The 21,678-nt window shown below is 39.1% G+C and overlaps 1 protein-coding gene across 3 annotated transcripts in view; it reads right to left on the bottom strand.

The window, feature by feature from the left end:
• Positions 1-14,827, bottom strand: part of LOC145435015 (uncharacterized) — a 91,651-nt gene extending 76,824 nt beyond the window's left edge. Inside the window, exons 1-8 of one of the 3 annotated variants that reach the window (XM_080312275.1) lie at positions 14,519-14,827; positions 12,641-12,798; positions 7,586-7,695; positions 7,296-7,420; positions 4,690-4,795; positions 3,486-3,664; positions 2,176-2,253; positions 28-2,112 (exon numbers count right to left, since the gene is read on the bottom strand). In XM_080312275.1, coding sequence (XP_080168401.1) covers positions 28-2,112; positions 2,176-2,253; positions 3,486-3,664; positions 4,690-4,795; positions 7,296-7,420; positions 7,586-7,695; positions 12,641-12,798; positions 14,519-14,579 — 2,902 coding nt within the window. In that variant the 5' untranslated portion in view covers positions 14,580-14,827. The remainder of the gene's footprint in view (positions 1-27; positions 2,113-2,175; positions 2,254-3,485; positions 3,665-4,689; positions 4,796-7,295; positions 7,421-7,585; positions 7,696-12,640; positions 12,799-14,518) is intronic. The other 2 variants (XM_080312273.1, XM_080312274.1) reach the window with 2 other exon arrangements.
• Between the last annotated feature and the right edge of the window lie 6,851 nt (positions 14,828-21,678).

A 21,678-nucleotide genomic window follows, 5' to 3' on the forward strand; every position in this document is an offset into this window, starting at 1 on the left:
AAGAAATAACACAGGGCATAGTCTTACCTGGATTAGTTTGATTTGAAGCAGATTCGGTAGTTGATTGGTGACCGGGAGTCACGGCATTGCTTGTATTCATTGCTGTGTTAATATTTGCGGTTGATGTACTTGAGCTAGGCTGCATTGATGTGACAGCCACAGGAACAGAAGAAAACTGATCGGTTAAGTTAGTAGTATCCTTCCGGTCTGACGTCATCGATGACACTGTTGAATCAAGGCTTGTCAAGGTACTCTCTGGCGCCTCTGAACTCTTTAGCGGAGTAGTGAAAGAAATACGTGGTGCCGACGTGTTGATATCATTGGCAGTGGTTACTGAAACACTTGAAGTTGTGTCTAGTTGTCCTGCGCTAGTTGCAGTTGTTATAACAGGTAAAGAGGTGTCAAAATTGCTCAACATTTCCGTTATTGGTACCGGTACAATCGTTGTCTGTAGCGCAGTGGTTGATCGAAGATTTTCCGTTGATGTGCTGCTTCCCGTAGTTATAACTTTTGTGGTTGATATTGAAGAAATTGATGAACTTGCGGTTTTAACAGAGTCAGTGGTACGCTCCGTTTCAAATATTCCAACTTTGTCAGTAGTAGAATCTACGCCAATACTGTCAGGGGTCGGAGTCTTTTGTGTAGCGTAATTCAGCATGTCAGTTGTGACAAATTCAAACAATGTTGTTCCATCGATGAGTGTACCGGTACCCGTTTCAATGGCCATTGTTCTGTCCGAAACCTTGGTCGTATCTATTTCAAATTCGGTAGTTTCAAAAAGATTGGATTCGATATCTGTAGCTATATCGATCACGTTGGAGGTTAAAAGATCATACTGTGTAGAACCATACATATTGCCAACCGTGCTCGAGTCAGGATACGTGGTAAAATCGAAAATTTCATTGGTAGTTACATCAACTTGTGTACCGTTAGCAATATCATTTACAGTACTGAAATCATAATCTGTGGAAAAATAAATTACATCAGTAGCATTTAGCTCTGTTGTTGCGTAAATATATTCGTTAGTGTCTGTAGTTATCTCGTTACCATCATCAGTGGCCAGATCATACCGTGTAGTACCGTATACTCTTTCAGCCATAGTAGAGGAGTTTGTGGTTATATCAAATATTTCGGTAGTAGCCAAATCAACTTGTGTACTTTGATCAATACTATCTACGGTACCTAAATCATAATATGTTGAAAAATTTATAACAGCGGTAGTATGTAGCGCTGTTGTTCCATATATATATTTGTCAGTGTCTGTAGTAGGCCTATTCTTGTTATCATCATCATCAGTAGCCAAATCATACTCTGTAGTACCTAAATCATACTCTGTGGAAGAACTTGTAACATCGGCTGTATCTAGCGCAGTAGTTACATAAGTATCATCATTAGTGTATGTAGTTACATTGATATCATCAGCAGTGACTCCATCTAACCGTGTAATTCCATCTTCATATTCAACAGTACTCGCGTCTGGGTATGTGGTAACATCATAAGTATGAGTGGAAGCTAAATCAAATTGTCTGCTTTGTTCAATGTCTGTTACATTACCTAAATCATTACCAATTGAAAAATCTGCAACACTGGTCCCATCTATTTGTGTAGTTCCATAAATATTTTCGTTAGTATCCGTAGTCATGTTGATGCCATCAGGAGTGGTGGGATCATATTCTGTAGTTTCATATACATTCTCAACTGTTCCGTAGTCTCGGTAAGGTGTGGCATCTAAAATTGCAGTGGTAACTGTTTCAAATTGGGTACTCTGGTCGATACCTTCCACGGTACCAGTTTCATAATATGTCATAATACCGGTAGAACCTAGTTGCGTGGTGCCAATGTTAACAACATCAGTCCTCGACACAGTTGTTTCGTCAAGGTCTTGGAATGTAGTAGCTTGATATGACGACACTGTACCATCACCTTGGTTTGTTGTTTGTCCAATCCCTGATGTGTCCATGTCATTAGTGGTTGCAAGGTAAATTTCAGTAGTGAAGCCGCTGCCATTAATGGTACCCGAAACAGGACTTTCAGTGGTGATCGCCAGGGACCCAAAACTTGAGTCAGATGATGTCACGTCAGCATTATCAAACGCATATGTTGATTCGGTGTCTGTAACGAATGTCAGATTTTTAGACTTTGCTCAGTCTTATAAACATAATTCTGAATTGGTACCTTTAACTGTTGTAGCAGCAATATCCTGTGGGGATGTCGTGGCATACACAGCGACAGTGGTGTTTGGCACGGATACACCTAATAAATGCATAAATACAGATTTACATCTTCAACACAAACAACTACCACTGTGTCTTTTTGTAACGACTTTGCAACTAAAGTAGGTTATAGCTCAAAACGGGGATTTTGTTTATTTGTATGTGCTACAACTTGTTATTGCCTTTCTGACGTTCTCATAATCGTATCAAATTTTAGACTACATATGGGACTGGAATAAATTTGGAAACATGACTTCGTTTTTTACTCGTGAGCTCTGTTTCGCATTATCAACTCCTACAGAAACAAAATACAGCTGTGACTATGCGCAACCTAGTTTACAGGCCAGCTTAAGGTCTGACATAAAATATTTCAACTTCAACTCTGTCTTATCAACTACTTCAAATCTATATAAGCGACGCTGAGTTCGTGATAAGTTGTAATAAGTTCATTTAGTTACTGCTTGATTTGAATTTCTGACGACCGTGGCGCACAAGGCCATAAATGGCGAAAAGCACTACTCATATTTGTAATAATATTAATAATATAAGCGACGTCAAATATTCCGCCTATCCTAAGAAATACAATTCTACTCGGGTACAAATAGTTACCAAGTCACCTTAACAGCTCAATATTGAAAATTATTAGCACCGGGGAAAAATAAATTCTTTAACATTTAAAAATTTGCCTGAAGACAAGAAGAAAAAATTTATCCACGTGAGAAGTCAAATTTTAAACTGCAATTATTGATTTATTGGACATATTGACTTCGCCTATCAAGACATGCCCGGCATCGCCTGCCCTCTTATGGTAGGATATCTACAGATACATTTAATTCGGCGTACATGTCTCTCATTTACATCTTAGGCCAAGGTGGGTGTTTGATTGAATTCTACAAGTCATTGAATGGATGAAATTACCAATAAATTGGACTGAAAAAATGCACAATGTTACCAAATGCAGTCCACATGGAGTACGGAGTAATAAAAATGCAGCAAACAATAAGGCCGAGAAAGAATGTATGTTAGCTTCTCCCAAGCGCAGAGTTACCACAATGAGCAGTGACACAGTAAAAAACAGTAATTTGGCTAAAACTTTACGCCGTTCTTGTTGCAACCCTACCCATTGACCCAGGGGTTTAGCCCCATTACTGTTTTTTTTTCACCATCAGCTGACTTCATCGGAGACAGCGAGCTATGGTGACCATCGACTGCAGCAAATGATACCCCATTGATATTCACTGAAATGGAAGCACTTACTATTTGTGCACTTACTTGGATTCACACAGCTGTACACAACATTCAGATATTTCCTCTTGTTCACACAAGGGTCGCCATAAAAGCGGTTACGTGCATTAAGGGTACAATTGGATCGTTTGTTGCACAAATTGGCTACGACTGACAACGATTCGTTCGAATGACATCCTTCCACAGCACTTTTGTAATTACAATGCCTGAACGGAAAAATCACAAAAGATCTGGTTGAGTATTCAAATCAAGGAATTACTTTTATTTCCTATGCAGCGTCACAAAACTGGTCGCTTTTCAATCTTGATCGATTGCATTGTTTGATGGAGTTGGTTTTGTAGTACAATAAGTAGACTTGGGCGATCGACGAAATTATTGGTAAATTGTTTGGAGTAGTGTTTTCCAATGACAGTCAAGCTGCTACAGGTGAAATGATATTAGAACATGGGACATTGAGGCTAGGGTTGCCATATTTTTGTGGATCAAATTCCGGACATTCTTTAGCGCCCACTAGCCGATTTTACAATGAGCTATGAACAGATTTTCAGTCAATATGAAGTCACACTAGCAAAGCTCAGCCCATCTACCGCACAGGTGTGAAGTGAAACATAGGTTTTAAATTGAGCCATCTCTAATGTGAGCTCTGGTTATTGCTCGGGTCTGCAACAGATTGATGCAGGACCGCTCCAAGTGTTGTACGTAGCCTATATTTCGGTTTTAGTATCAAGTTCGAAAGCACCGTAAGATTCACACAAAACTTGGATTCTGAAGACATTGTACCTGAAACAAAGAAACAGTCTCTTTGTTTTTTTAATCTTCACTTATCAGCACAATTCGTTTATCATCGCCAGTGCTCTGCATCATGCTACACTAATGCTTCAAATGGGTCCAACAGAATCAGAATAGGGACACTGCGTGAAAAACGTAAAAGTAACATGTACATTGTACACCGTGCAATGCGGAGCAACACTGTAGTGATGGAATCATGAGTTCGGTTTAGCTGATTGCATAATTGCTGTATCACGGTACAAAAATATGAAGTCTTGTGGTCTATACCTGAACCCCGTCTTGCGTGTTATGAAATAAGTGTGTAACAATATAATAATTAGATGAATAAGTGAACAAATGAAGAAGTGAAAATTGATGCACCCATCGACTTGCGTCTTAATTGAATTAGACATATAGATAACAGCAATAGTAAAATATTCATGTGAGGAGCCTTCAATCTTACTCTGATGTGTCCAGTCTGCCATAAGAAGCATAACGAATAAAGATTACTTTGTCTTCGTAACATTCAATCACATCCTTTGTGTATTCGCAAATGTGTTTTCCATTGTCTGAAAGAGGTAATCAATAATCACCATATCTCCTGATCATTAACTGGCATTACTTTGTAAACATCCGTTTTCACAGTTTACAATCACAAATCATATTTATTATATTGCCGACGGCATTTTCATGAGTTTAATAGCCATAGTTAGCCAATGGCCAAGTCTGTGGTAGGCAAACTTAATTGAGTCATTTACGTTTCACTTTCTGTGATATTTAGCAATTGAAACCTTTCAAAATGCATCGGTCTCGAGATCGGACTATCGCGCCATCAACGAAATAAAACATATTAACATAATATGGTAGGAATATAACTTATCATTATCATGTCGAAATATATTAGCAAAAAGTTTATTCAAGTACCCACACTAATTTTATTTTATTTATTCTATCAATATTGATACAACGTTTCTTGAGCCTTTCGCGGGTCTCTCAAAACGGTGTTACGGGCCGCATACGGAACGCTGGCCGAAGTCAGCGCACACTATTAACCTATGAATTCATTTATGTTGCCGAAGCGGAACTAAAGTGTATTGGACTGTATCAGCTGTGCAATCAATCGATGTAGTCAACAAAGCGAGTATAAATACAAAGCAAGTGGTTGGGTCCCTGGATGCCATTTTTCTGTGAGCAATGGGTGTGTTGTACTTTAATATCCAATGAGAATGACATCACCAAGCTACATCACACAATATTTAACATGGGATACAAGTGCTTGTCCTAAATACGTCTACGTCAACTGAGTTTGCACAAGGGGCAAGATTATACCATTGTCTATTAGGCGATTTGCTATGCAATTGATCCCTGCATCGTATTGAGGACTGTTCTCAAAGTGAGTAAATACAATTAACTATCCAATATGGATAGTTTTCTATCCACTGGATAGCGTTTGAAACATTGATGGAGATGAACAATAGGGATGGTGTGAACGTGAGGTTCACATTCGCGCTCTGTGTGTGAACCTCAGAAATTTAGACGTTCAAGTTCACAAACGAACGTTGGTGGATTCTGCACCGTGGAACTTTTTCATATACCGGTATTACAATTTCACTTCATTATAACATCTTCGGTTGAAATTTATTACGTTTCAACTGCGGGCCTCTATGCTTGGCGCTGGCAGCATAAAAATCACCACTAAACGAGCATGCACCTTGACAACCTCAAAAATTTTACTTTCTTTGTTACAAAAGTTTGCTCGAAATATCCAGCTTTCTGTTGTGAATATTTTAGTGACTCTCTGCTGTGAGCGTGACCCGCAATCACACAACACCAAGAAAGAAATACACTGTATGTAGGTATATAGTCAGCGAATGATGCTTATTCAACCAATCAATGAAATTGATATCGTTGTCTGATGTAAAACATCAAACAGGCATACGGGTTCAATCTTGATTTCATACGTTTATTGTAGCATAAAACCCATATCCGTGCGATTGGGGTGTTAGCTACCGCAGTATGACTTGGAGTAAGATCGGTGGCTTGTATATAGAAACCCGTTTTACACTCTGCTCAATATCAACGTAGCAATACTCAGACGCCGAATACAATGTCAGATCTGGCCTAGACTGTTTAGGCGTAACCTTATATTCCCTTGCTAGTCCTCGTCGAAATTTTTGCACAGCGACGGAAGATATTGATTTTATGGGATTATTACATTATTTGATTGCCCCAGTTGATACATTTGGCGACGTTGAAAACGTCAATATGTACTTCAGCATTGTGGCATTATGTGGCGCTAGGTATCGTGTACAATAATCTGTACAGTGTACATTAATATAGGGTATCTAATAGGCTATCACTTCACGGAAATGTAGGTTTGGAACTAGCAATATTATGTCACGTTATGTCATGAGGTTCACGTTCGAGTTCACACAGAACCTTTCAAAAAGGTTCGTGGTCACACGAACCTGAACCTTTCAGATGTTCACATCATCCCTAATGAACAATGAATGAATGCTGTTACCATCACCAAGCATTTGCTGTTCAAGCATTCGAGTTGTTCCAGCATTTATGTACTGACTTGTAGTGAATTCAATGGAAGAACTGAAAACATATCAGGAATGTATTGAGGCTGGGATTCTGGGAGACTTCTGAAAATTGGGAGCAAAGTAAAAGTGTGGAAATTGGTTATTCTCTTGACATAGCAATGTAGTCTGCTTCTGTGCTTCACCACCCACAACATGGACACCATGATATGTCCATCTTAACAGTGTTAAGCCCCTGGTTACTCGCAAGGATGTCATGCCGTTGCCCAGATCATATAACTTCAAGCCATAGAAATGATATCAGGATATTTGTGTCATATGAACGAATCAGTAAAACCTAATACTTTGAACACCTGGACACACTTTTGTGCCAAAGAAGAGCCCAGTGTATCAACACTGCTTGTACTAATTATGGTGTCTCATGTCACAACATATAGAAATAGTGGAAGGAGTAGACAAGAAGTAACAATTGTGTACCAACTAAACGTCATCAAAGTTCAATTTTTTTTGAGATTCCACTTACCCATTTCGCAAACGTACGATCTGTTTTGAGAGCATTCTCCATCGATCCAGTAACCATTTCTCCCAGCCAACATAACACATCTATCCCTTGCATCTCGTCCGTTAGGCTCACCCGCACCCCAATTTCTAAACAGATTGAAACGTCCGTGTAACATGCCTTAAAATAGACGAAATCATAAGTGAAATGGATGCCAGCCAATGAAAATATGGACATAATTAATCGTGTCGTATACAAAGGAGGCAGTTTTGAGCTGTCAGGCCAATACTGATACTTGATGCATTTTCACTAACATGTATGAAAGTGGTGCTCCATCGACCCAATTCCAAGCGTTGATTTCTCCAGTAGTATTCAGACCTATCCATACCATGTCTTCAGCGTCAATTTGCGTCAAAAGGTAAGACTGTAAAAACAGGTGAGTTCTCGTAAATATACACCATCACTGTTGCGGTGGCTCCTGCAATAATTATTTGACCCATTTTGGTAATGACCTTTTACATTGTACAGCTTGTACACTCACACATCAACATGGTATGATTTCATTACTCTCTATCATTCATGTAATAGTCAACTTCAGTAACAACGATGGACTGGAAGACGAATGTGAAACAATTTGGACATAAGCCGTTTCGATCAGATAAGCAATTAGGACATTTGCTTCCCGATACGGTTAAAGTGTTATCGTGTAGTCACTTATCTACCTTACCTTTTCATAATTCCTATTCAAGCATGAAACATATTGTAATCGCGTTACGGCGATATGTATAATGTGCATCCATTGTATAACCGTTCTGCATAACTCAAGCTAGCCCTAATACCAGCTACTGGTTAGCACAAATGTCAGAGACCAACCGCAAAAGTAACCGCACCCATCCCATAAGGTCATGAACCAGTGGTTCCCAACTGCGATGGTGGGAAATTCCCCACTGGTTGGGAATTCAATGGTTTCAGGTGAGGAATAGACGCATTTGTTAAACATTATATATAGGATAGTAAATATTTATACGGAGACACATGCGTGATTACCGTTGCCAGTTAACTGCTCTGGAATATATATATCGAAAATCATCATTTGCAAGTGTAATTGAAAGAGGACGCCTAAATGTCCTCTTTTTTGAGAATTTCTCCTCTTTTTCTCTGAAAAGGATTTAAATGCCACGACAAAATGCGACTCCGACGCAGCGAACGTCAGATTTTCGTAAAAAATCGGGAGTCGAGTCAAAGTGATGACGTGTTTTTAATCACCAGTTTTCTTGGAGCTTTCAGAATTTATAAAAAGTGGCCTCTTTTTAGGATCTCAAGATAGGGTAACCCTATTTTAAAGGGTATAAAGGAGTTTTGGATAGTGGGAAATGAAGACTCGAAATAAGTATGAAGTGGAGAATGAAGACAAAAAGGCTGGGAACCACTGTCCTGAACTAACCGTGTTACAATTTATGTACCGGAAACAGAAAATTCCTAAATTGTCTCATTACTGTACAGTACAGTACCAGTACCAGTACAATACCAGTACTATTCACCCAGGAAAAGAGCCCCGCGTCGGCATGCCATCACACCGCGCAAATCATAAGGCAGAGACTTAATGATCTCGCTATGACCGAAGTCACTCAGACATTCATTTTAAAACACAATTATTGTCAAACGATTTCATTGCAGTCCAGATAAACTGAAAAATTGAACCAAGATAGATGGTCAGAAAGCCACATGAATGCTCTCGCGGGCAGTGCTTCTCAGCCTGTGGGATGGCACGCACTTGTGCGGACGTGTGCAGATGAAAATCGTAAATAATTGTTACTTTTTCTGACGTGGAATAATTCAAATAAACCGAATAGGAAATTCCAGTGCAGTGACTTCGTTACTTTTGTCATTGCGACGCAATTGTAAAATCTGGTTTGATTTACGACGCACCACTAATCGTTGATTTAACATTAACGTTGTCTCGCATCAGCCTTAGTGAATTAATATTTGCGCATTATAATTAATACGCAGTCAAAAGTCTGGTTCGAAAGCGGGTGTAGTGGCAGGCATGCAGTGCATCAGCACGTCTGAGCCTGCGATACGCAGAGAACATGACGTCAAACTGACTTTCGGCATTGTTTCTCTGAACAAACATCATATTTTCGTAATAACAGTAGGGCTGGGCAAAATCGAGTACCTGAGTGATTCGACTCTGAATCACGTAATATGCTTCGAATCCAGTCGAGTAATCGAGTATCACTCATTATGACGTCACAGCAGAATGTAATCTGTCAAAGCTCACATATGTACCTTTTATGCGACCACAAAGAATATAATTCCTGTTACCCATCACATTAAAGATACTATGGTATTTGTTTGGCCATACCGATTTCATTGCACTTGGTGACAATGTTGTGGGATGATCATGACCTCGGAAATGTGCCATTTCCAATAATGTTTGTACTCTGTACGATATGTTTCACATGCTATGATACGCGGCCAGTCAGGTTTTCAAGGCTTCAGCAGTGAAAATTAGTATCGAAACTATAATTCTCGTTGATAAATTAACTTTCAGTGGCGAAAAGCGTATAATTTCAGTACTCGAAAAAATCGTCTTTTACTACTCGACTCGAATCATTAAAATTAATACTCGATTCAGATTCGAGTACTCGAATCATTGTGCCCAGCCCTAAATAACAGACACGAAGAAATATGGCTTCATCACGAAAATGAGCCAACCTTTGTATCACACAAATTGGTTTGAATTTATGATAAGAGTTGTCCGACTGGTGTCTCCGGAAAACACCGTGGAAGGCTGTTGGAATGCGTTAGAGTAGGGGTGTGTATTGTGCAACGAGCAGGTGCCGGTGAGACATGTTTTCATTTTGAGGCCAACCCTTTCTGTGTCGGGACAAATGGAGGCGTGAAGATTTGGTCAACGTACCACTGGAATATTGCGATGACAGAAAGACCATCTGCAACACAACTTCACCAAAATGACCGTCGCTGGTTCACCAAAACTTTTGATATTGACATGCTCTATCGTCGAAATGGTTAGCAATTGACAGTCAACAACTTTTTTGGCCAAAAAGGATTTTAGAGCGCTATAGTTGAAATCAAAACGAGGGACAACAGTTGTCTTTTTAATGAGATAATGTATGGCCTAAACCAGTAACCTACTTGTAGCACATATACGAACAAAATATTATTAAGTATCTTCATTTTCGTTTTGTATAACAATTTTCGGTTGGTTTGTGCGGATGAAATTTAGTTTTGGAAATAAAGTGCGAATGGTGCTGAAAAGGGTTGAAAAGCACTGCTCTTGGGGACAAACGATGACTGATCGTGAGAAGCTGAATACCAAGCATAATAACGGTATGTACAAAATTATGAAATCATATTCACGGGCCGCTGAATTTACCTCTGCGAGACTCAAGCTACGCACAGCCCCAAACAGATTGTATTGTTCCATGCCATAATGTTTGGTAATGACTAGTGAGAAGAGGGGTCTATTTCGTCAACCGATGACGCCAAAATAAATAGAACGCCTATATGTAGTATTTAACAGTGCGAAGAAAAGTGGTTTATCGGTATTGACTGATACCGGCGATATGACCATGACGATCTTCGAGTCAACCGGAACCAGAGTAAACGGTTATTCAGTTTAAATAATGTCACAAAATAACAACGAAGTAGGGTAAACTAATACAGTATATATCGTATAAAATGCAATGTTGCATATTTATATGATAAGAATGGACAGTTACAGTGTTATTCTCGTTCTACACCAGAGGTCTCCATTCCCCAAAGTGCGGCCCACTAGTGGATTTATTGTGACAAATGACAGGTTTCTTGACCTCACTTGATATTGGTTATCAAAATATGTAACTTTATTCTTGATCAGTATTCGATAGTGAAACGTCTTATTTCGAAAGGTAGCATAAATCGCAACACTGTCAGGAATGTCAATATTTCCAGTAGTGGTGCGACACACCCTGCCAAGGGCAAAGTTTGGCATCCCTGCTCTACACACAAAGGATGAAATTGTGGCTACTAGTTATGTAATCGAAAACGGTCTTCGTTGGCTGTTTCACTTCACCAGGCTGAGTAAATATATATTCATCATGCTATCGATGGCGTATTCAGACCTTTCTGTCATTATCTTTACTCCACGTCAGTAGCCTATAGTTCTGACACAGGGCATGCGATAACAATAATCACCACGATTAGGGGTCACGATCAATGAAATATTTTCGCTGGTTCAATTCAATATGACGATTCAGAATCTTCTGCAAATGACTGTAGTACGATTTACTATGAATGAGGATGTTGTTGTTTTACAGGAAGTTGTTATAATATATACTTATATATACTCGCAGATCGTGTTTGGCATATTGTTTAGGCGCCGAAGATTACGTAACGAAGACACAAACTAAAGAGGATATGGTACGCGATGAAATAGTTACAATTCATTTGCGTGACAGACATATAAAATTCAACGATATTACCCAGGTAAGGACAGCGCTTTTAATTTCATCCAATTACGAGAAGCAATATATATCATAGAGGACAAAGTTGTTTGAAACGTGCCTGTCCACTGCCCAATAGGCATATGTAACATGAGACGTTGAGTTTCATACTTGCATTCGACAAACATTCGTATTCCAAAAATCGATCTCTGTTGCAACAGGGGATGGATAATAATTTGTGTGTAGTATCGGAGTTTTGTTTCCCAAAGTAGGCAATTGTTCGCGGATGCGAAATAGAAAACATTTGCGAATGGTGGTTTCATTAAGTATTTGCGAATCACAAAGACGTTTACAATCTACCTACATTCAAAACGGGAGTCATTGTCACATTCATCAACTTATTCCAGTTGATGTACGCATTTTCTCTATACCTAAAATCCCGGAGACCTCATGATGCGAGTAATACTACTACTTTTTACCTTTAAATCTCAGACGCACGCGATGTCACAATAGTTTACCGTAAAACATGTTAGGCCTATTTCTGTCCCTCGCACGAATTTGACAGAACGTTCCTACGCCGTGTTTTCGCCTCGTTGACCTAATGACAGAACTAAGCATTTTAAAATATGTGGTCGAATCGGTTCTTAGTTGTAATTGAATTGCAGGCAAATAATATTTGAATAATATAGTTCCGCACAAAACCAAACGGTGATAGCCGCTGCTCTCTTTCATTTTTCAAAAAAATTAATAATAATAGTGATGTTACTTCTACAAAAACACTTTGTTTTATTCGGACCAGCTAACATGTGATGCTTTCAAAGGAATAGCATCGGATATTCTATTCAAGACAGTAACACGCAGCAATAGTTACAATATCAGTTTAATTCGTGCTATAGCTGAGCTCTTAAAAGAGTTACTCACATTCTCTCCGGCAGCATTAATCGTTGCCAGATTCGATCCCATCCTCTCGCAATGTGATTGCGCACCTGCCCACGATGTATCCGGCCTTTGGCCAATCGAAAGGTAATAGCAGCGAGAATTCTGCTCCACCCATTCTTCAGGACACTCTGACTTGATTACTAAACGAAAAAGTTACACAAAATGCAATCGATACCTGAGATATGGTCAGCAGATGAAAATTTGTGTCGGGTAATGTGATGTTTTTTTTGTCATCATGGACAAAAATACCCGAGAGCGTCTATTGATATGCGTGACCTAACTCATGTATACATAGTATTATCTTAGAGGTCTGTATACAGCAGTACGAATTTGTTTCCCGCTTCAACAATCTATGTTTTAAAAACTATGGGCTTGTTGCTAGACAAAGCCGGATTACCGATTAGGCCCCTACTTAACTGAGCTTATACAACCAACCCCAAATAAAGGTAATATTTTATTCAATGAAGCCTGTTTCATATTGAACGGTGGGCGACAAAAACACTTGTAGTGACAGGTAATATCTGACAACCCAAATGCATGTTGCATGCTACGGTGTGGGATAAATTGAATAAATAATTCGATAAACCATATTCCTCTTCAACACGACATTACTCGCGATTGTTATATGTTGGTCCATTGAAATTACTCTCAATAAAACTGGCATTCGTTCTAGAAAATTCTGCTATTAGGACGTAATATTATTTTTAGCATAGCAAATCATGTTTGTGTCTTTAACTACAATAATTCCAATGCTTCGTGAATATGACGAGGTCAAGTTTAGTCTTTCGAGCATTTACTGAACACAAACTTTTGTGACTCCACATTGTACCCATGACGTCACTTCGGACCACTTGCTAAAAGTGCATTAGGGTCAGCAGAGTTTTCATCTGGAATCGATCCTGGTGTGCTCATAGTTCTATATATCTTTGTATGGGTTGGTCAACTTGGATGAATCTATCTCTCGTTGTTGTGTGACTGCATGTACTAGAGTTATTGATCGCTGTTATCAAGATTCCGCCATCGATAACATTGTCCCTTAAAGAGAGATCAAAATGGGTTTGAACCAATTTTAGACACCACCTGACCTGGATTTTGTGTGTCAAGTTCGGAATAACATTAAAATATCACATCTGACCGCACCTCTTGCAATCTTGTTCTACTTACATTTGGTGGATTCAGTGTACAATTACTGATACTAGAATGATATGATGCATAAACTTGAAATATAAGTTTAAGTATAACGCACAATGAAATAGATATCATATCCTAATCCCGACAATATTCGATAAAAATTAACATACTAATTTATGGCAACACTTAACACCAATTTTGTTATATAGGCGATCGCAGTCCTATACGAAATCCGTCCATAATTTCCAACTCGAGTTTATTCTAGTATAGATAGATCCATGTCGATCAGGAATCGCTCACGCTCGACTGTGCTACGCATACAACAAACACTAATACATAATTACATAATTGAATGATATGTGTCATTTTGTTTACGGGTAACTAAAACGCTTTGCTTATACGCGACTGATAAATCCGCGATAGATAAAGGATAACCCCATATCACTATGTGGGACGCTTACAATAGTCCACAATGTTTGTCGGTAAAACAAATTATAACGGATTACTTTATTACAACTTTCATGATTATTATTACTATTGCGTTGATCTCACTGCTTTTATCAACACCTCCGTAATCTGTGTACCGTGCGACTGGTTTGTGATCAATTAATTTATTCTCTTGGTAATATTGCAGGGTACGGTAGCAGAGCTACTGTCACATAATGCCACGGGTATACTGAACAATGAACATGCAAGCAGCTACTGTAAGCGTTAGATTAAAATACGTACCTACAAGGTTATAGATCAATAGAAATACAAACAGAGTATAGTCGTTTCCACCCTTTCGCATATTATATCCTTCTGATGTAAGTAACTCTGCTTTTACACTAGTAACACGGTCTTTCGTAACAAAAATGCCTTATCACGTATTCGTTTCGCAATTCTTGAAAACATATTCAGCTCCAGACTGCAATCAAATCCCCCGTATTTTCGTGGCTTCACCCGAGCTTTCATGCGCATATATCCCCAAACTATACTGAAGCAAGGTGATACCGAGGAAGACAAATAACGGATATATCATGTGAAGCATAAAGAAACTGACATCGAGTGGTTTTGCTGTTTTGTGAACAAAAGCTCGGATGGGCAAAAGCGTCTGCGTTTTCATGTTATTTATTACCGAGGTGAAGAGTCTATTTTGTACTTGAAGTTTCTAAAATCAAAATTTGATATCGTCAATTTTGCAACTTCGCCATATGGAACAAATCGCTATAAATAAACTCACAGGAAACCTCATATGATTTCATTATCGTTATAGGGCAATATTTATAGTTTATTGTGCACATTGATGGCGTGTCTGAGTTTCCGTGGGCATAAACGTCACGAAACAGTGTTTTTATTATAACTACTGACATTGCTTTAGTCGAGCGGATGCAACAAATTGATATAATTTGCTTATTCTTCACCTAAAATATAAACACATTTCGTCTTTGATTTATGGAAGCGTATGTTCACAAGTTGGCATTGTGCAGTCTTATCTGCGGTGTTACTAACGCCAAAGGTTTCGTGGTGAATTATATAAATTATGAACAAGTAAGGTATAGGCATCAAATACGATTGAATAGTATATCCATTGTAAAATAGAAAACCGAATATTTCCGGCTGACACTCGTCAGGTGTAATCGTCAGCAACTAATGGCAGAGAATGTCGATTATGATTTACTGAACAAATAGAATTTAATGGTGTAATAGTATATTCGTATTGAAATATAGCCGATAACATTAGGGTTCATTTCAATATGAATATATTATTGACTCAATAGTGTACTGAAGGGATGTACGTACATTCAATGGTATCTGCAAGAAATAGGGTTCGAACCCGAGAATATGTTAAGATGAATTGTCAAAGTTATCTTTGGTTTCTTCATGTGCTTAGTATAAGATAAATGTCACGTATTATCGTGTATTGAACCAACCTACAGCGCAATCACATGAATAGGCAAGGGGGCTCTTTTATACTATATAAGGAAATCCACAAAGTCAGGAGATCAGATTACCCAGTGTCACATGTAATGTCACCATAAACAGAACTTTACCCGGTCAGCTTTAATGTTCGGTTCATTAGTCACGCGCACCTCTCAAGCACGAAACAGTGAACTAAGAATAGAGCATTAACACATGTGAGTACCAAACGTAAAAACGGCAATTAATTTAAATGGATATTGCTACAGATATTTCGATCAATATGTCGATCGTTGTAATTTATATGGATTGATAGACAACACAATTGTTTATTGTTAATTACAATTTAATCTTATATCCTTGACCTCACGTATCTTACTCTAGGAAAGGTGACCGTTTGGTTTTGCTACATTCATTTTGAAGTAATTTCATACGTGTGTAATTTTATCGATAGCCAGGAGTAATCAATATAGGAATGGGGTGGTAATCTGATGAGTATATTATCACCAATACTTGTCATTCATACAATTCAACGACTCTAGTGCTATTATTCTTGACGTTTCATTCAAAGTTATGGTCGAGCTCGTAACACGTCGGGTCGGTAGGCCTACTTCAGCTGAATACGGAATTTGATGTGCAGAAACTGTATTTGAAGAGCTGCGACAGATTTGGATTTACAATTTATTTGAAATTCGTTTCGGATTCGACATGAAACTTCAATTTTCGCGGAGGCTGTGAATGAATTTTGGACATTGTGGAAGTTGTTCATGGATTCGTGTGTGATTTAAAATAAAACTTTAGTGTTTGAAAATGTTAAATTCGTTGAATTCTGGTAAATACAGCCGCACATGTCGAAATGTATGACCATACGTCGAAATTCATGACAGGCACGTGAGATATTTTGACGCTAAATCGTCCGACCATGACTTCCCTTGAAGTCTGTGATCTTCAATGTCCGCTATATCTGAGCTATAATCCCTCGCGATGGGTGTTGTCTGTCGCCATGATCCGTGAGAATGTCTGTTAAACAATGGGTATCGAGATTATTAGCGTTTCCAGTAAAACAGGTTGAAAAAAATTCTAACCTTTCCCAAACTGGAAAGGAGTTTGTGAGTTGTGAGTGTCGGTTAGGCTGCCGTACGTATAGATCCGGCTATTATACCCCGTACCAGCACTGGACCTCCGACAATTGTCACATTGCAATCATGTCAAGCATACAAATTCAGTGACCACTCCTGTGACGCAAAACAACAGTGACGTATCCAAAACTGATGGAAAACGGTTGTGTTTATACTGGGATGGTCTTCGTCGCGTGTAAACGCTCACTACCGAGGAATGTATGTATTCGGCAAATCGCACCACGTTTTCCTGTTTGGTATGCGAAAATCCAGCTATTAGCCCGATCTCGTCCAAACCACGCAGATACGTTTTTGAGTTATGGATCATTAGCATATCTCGAATTTATCCCCGTCACGCACCGTTCCTGTTCCCATACTTATGTCACGCGGTATGCACTCTGTGAATGGCGCGAAACATCATTTGAAATTACCCTATCGCCGCTGAGACAGGTAGTGAATTGGATTAGTTGAAAATCTTTGTTATCGCCATGCCCCAAATTACCGGGTATAAACTGCGTCCAAACACAAGCTAGGATTTTATCGCCGATTTCAGGAATCCATTGAAAATCTGTTAAGGAACTAGGAAGCTATATTACGGTAGAAATGGTATGCAATTCCTTAAAAGTGAATCCAATGCATTGCATCAGGCTCAGGCTGTTGGAGTAACACAAGTCCACATCAGAAACGATGTAATTATTAAAATGTGGCGTGTCTTGGAGTTTGCTATAATGGAGTTCCTATAATACAAGTTAGTTTGCAAGTTATTCGAGTCATACAGGAAATTTTGTTGACACAATATGAAAATCATTGAAGTTAGCTAGGCTGACATTTAACTTGACCGTCTGAGCCTAACCCAGTATAATAATTCTCCGTGGACCCATGGCAAGTGTGAACCAGTCTCCTTGGCTGCCCAAATAACTTCATGACTTTATGAACGCCGGAAAATTATTGCATGGGAAAAAGACCCATGCCTTGATTACAAATTGTTGGAAAATGGTAGATATACTTCTAAATATATACCAATAGGCCCAACACATACTGCACGAATAAGACAATTTTACCGAGAAGTAGTCTGCGTTTACTAAGGTTCGCGTCGATAAGGATATATTCTATAAATCGTCATCCATTTTTTTCAAGCACAGCGCGAACCATAGCTCTTTGAACCAGCACCGTTTGACGGAGGTAAACGTGAATTAGAACGGGGGAATGTAAACAAGATTGGTAACAAGTTGATGGGATTTTGACACACGGAGATACAGCCTCAGCTTCACGCCGTGAAACGGATAAGAGTGGAGACAGTGGATACGACACATGAGGTACAGCCAACCAGCATTATGGACACGACCGGTGGTCTTGGCGAAACTCTCATGACAGGATTCCACCAAATTGGAGTTTGTGTGCATTATTACCCGATAGGATGTTGGACATCCGATTTATTGGTTCGGCTTCCAAAGGCTGAATTTGAAACAAGGAGTAATTGATCTCTGGCGACCGTCAGTGTTGGATATTGTGCGAACATCTTTGATGTATGTCGTCAGCTAGCGGACAGCGCATATTGCGTATGTGAATCAAGTTACCTCGAAAACACATACACGATTCAACAATAGCCCAATACCAATTTCATCGCATCTTGTTTAGAGTAGAAATTTTTTCAAGTGTTATTCCTTCGCCCATAACATTCTACCGAAGTACACACAGTAGGAATGCATTCCTACTGTGTGTGAACATGGTGTGAAGGTGATGTTCACGTTCGCGTTCTGTGAGTGAACCTCCGAAATTTAGAGGTTCACATTCACAAACGAACCGTGGTACGTTCTGCACTGTGAACCTATTTCATATATTACCATTTTCACTTCATTATACCATCTTCGGTTGTAATTTCTTGCATTTCAACTGCAGACCACTCTATGCATGTCACTGGCAGCATGAAAAAATCAACAACTAAACGAGCATGCCCCTTGACAATCTCAAAAATTTTACTTGCTTTATTGTTACAAAATTTTGCTCGAAATATCTAGCTTTCTGTTTGTGAATATTTAGTGACTGACTCTCTGCTGTAAGCTTGACCCGCAATCACACAGCATCCAGAGCGAAATACTTTACATGTGTAGTCAGCGAATGATGCTTGTTCAACCAATCAATGAAATTGATATCGTTGTCTGAAGTAAAAAAATCTAGCAGGCGTACGGGGTTAATCTTGATTTCATATGCTTATTGTATCATAAAAACCAAATCCGTGCGATTTGGATATTGGCTACTGCTGTATAACTTGTTATTGGGATAATATCCGCACGTATAGAAGCAGGTATAGAAACCCGTTTTATACACTGCTCAATATCAATTACGTAGCAATACACAGACACCGAATACATTATCCGGTCTGGCCTGGACCGGTAGGGCGTAAATTGTTGACAAAGCGACGGAATATATTGATTTTATGCGATTATTAAATTATTTGATTGTCCCAGTTGATACATTTGGCAACGTTTAAAACGTCAATATGTATTTCAGCATCAGGGATACCTAGATATCCCTGTTCAGCATTGTGACATTATGTGGCCCGTTTCGCCGCTAGGTATCGTGTACATCAGTGGTCGGGAACCTATGGCTCGTGAGCCATATATGGCTCTTTTGGGCATAAGATATGGCTCTTTGCGAATTTTTTATTTTTGTCCCCAATTTTTCAATATTGCAGCAACGAGTTATTAAATCTTCAGCGCGAGCAGTATAATTATTCTTGTGGCAGTATAAAATGTATTTGAGAGGTTACTACAGTGACGTATTCAAGGTTAAGAGTTCGGACCCCCTTTTCAAAATCCTCAAATTGAAGTTGCTGTCGCGTCGGCGACCAATATCACTCGCAATAAATTCGATGTACCCGGTACGAAATATTGAATTGCACGATGCATTCATTGATCAAAGAGACGAGGAGACATGGCGGCACCTGTATCACAATGCAGTTTTCAAATATGCATTGTCTTTCTGATCTGCGGCGAGAAATAAACTGCGATGGAAGTGACATTCACAATTACAAATTTAAATTACAAACAAAGCCATAGCTATCCACGTTCTTGATTGGTAACGTCGCTTTGTAGAATGTAGACCAGAGGTCTCAAACTCAAATGTGCTCGCGGGCCAATTCTCCAGTTTATACGACGACGCAGGCCGCAGCATCAATAAGGGTATTCCATGTCTTTCCAAGTAGGCCTTAGTTGACGGGATGAAATTGTCCTATTGAAAGTGTGCCGATACAAAAGACTGACATTCAACACACATCATAAAAATGTTATTTACTCTTATATCAATTTAGGCCTGGTATAATAAAAATCATCACATTTATAACTATTTGAATAGAAGTGTTGTTGTATACTTGATATATATTAATTATAAGATATAGACGCCATGTCAGCGGAAAACATATAATGCTATCATAAAAGCAATCACGTTATAATTTTGCAGCTACTATGAATATTGTGAATTAAACAGATTGATAATAGAGATTGCTCTGATATCCCAGCATTTTGAGTTAAGCAGTGTAGCCCAATATAGGCCTACTCCTGATAAGTGGGTATTAAGCGCATGGTCAATTACCTTCGAATATTAGAGCGGAGAAATAACATTATAAATATATTAATGAATGTGTCATAGTTATAGAAATGTCGGGTCGCCGAACAACCCATGTTGTTACATCGTTGGAGCGTACCGCTACGGCACTCAGTACATTTAATTGGCTTAATAACTTTAGCGACCCAAGATGTAACTAATAGATTGCCAATGGTGGCTTGCTTAGTAAGCGAAATACGTCGCTGCGACCTTCTGATCTATTACTATTCCCATGACTCCGTGTCCATCCTGGTCATTTTCATTTGGCCATCGAGTCAGCCCGAGTCCGAGTAATTTTAATAAAGGTCGCGTCCAAGTCTACACACAAATTTCAGTCACGAATCGTCTATAAGCATAGTGCTGTAAACGACTATCGTCTAAGGGTCAGGGTTTATCATCATGAATTGGAAATGTGGAGAAATAGTGAATCTTCTACTGCATGGGCGCGGATAGTGAAGTTTGATGAATAGTTTCAGGCTTTCGGAGCAATTTAAGAGCGAATTTTCACTTTTTGTATATATATATGACACTTATATATTGTAAAATTAATGAAAATCTAAAATGTCGTCGCGGGCCGCACAACATGATCTGGCGGGCCGCGTGTTTGAGACCTCTGATGTAGACGCTGTTAAAATGTAGGCGTGTTGCGCAAATGTTACCGCCGAACACGTGAGAATTAAAAAGCCGAATCGGTATCAGTGAGACAATTATGTTATGTTCTTGATCTTGTTCGAACAATAACTCAATGCGACGAGGTTGCAATAAGAAATCAGTATATTATCAGCAGTATAACTTTAAGACAGGCGACACGATCCAGAGTTCAGTTAAATGAAAAAGACCACGAGACAACAGAACACAGGGTATAAATACGAAGCACGACACACGAGGAAATAATGATTGGCGGTAATTACTAATCCTAGACAAATAAGAGACAAACGATACCAACGTAAAATGCACGAACATAACAGTCCTCCCCTGTAAGTTGAAAGGTACAAGGTACTTTACGTTGGCCGATAGAAATCAGTTTGCTTTCTTTTTCTAACCGGATAACGTCTGCCCGACGTTCGAGCAGGACTAGCTACAGGACGTTGTGCCCTATGTCTGACCAATGGTTGCTCAGCTTGTGACCGTTGAGGCTGAGCAACTTCCTGTGTGGCTGTATCATGACCAGTGGAAATCAAGCGTGGTTGGAGTTGGTTTTTGTGCCTCCTCCAATACCCATGATCTGTTTTTATTATGTACACAACACGCCCCAGTATTTCCGTCACC

This window comes from Botryllus schlosseri, chromosome 3 (genome assembly GCF_051294905.1).
Source record: "Botryllus schlosseri isolate E-star chromosome 3, Bs_hap1, whole genome shotgun sequence".
In the NCBI taxonomy this organism is placed as follows: Eukaryota; Metazoa; Chordata; class Ascidiacea; order Stolidobranchia; family Styelidae; genus Botryllus; species Botryllus schlosseri.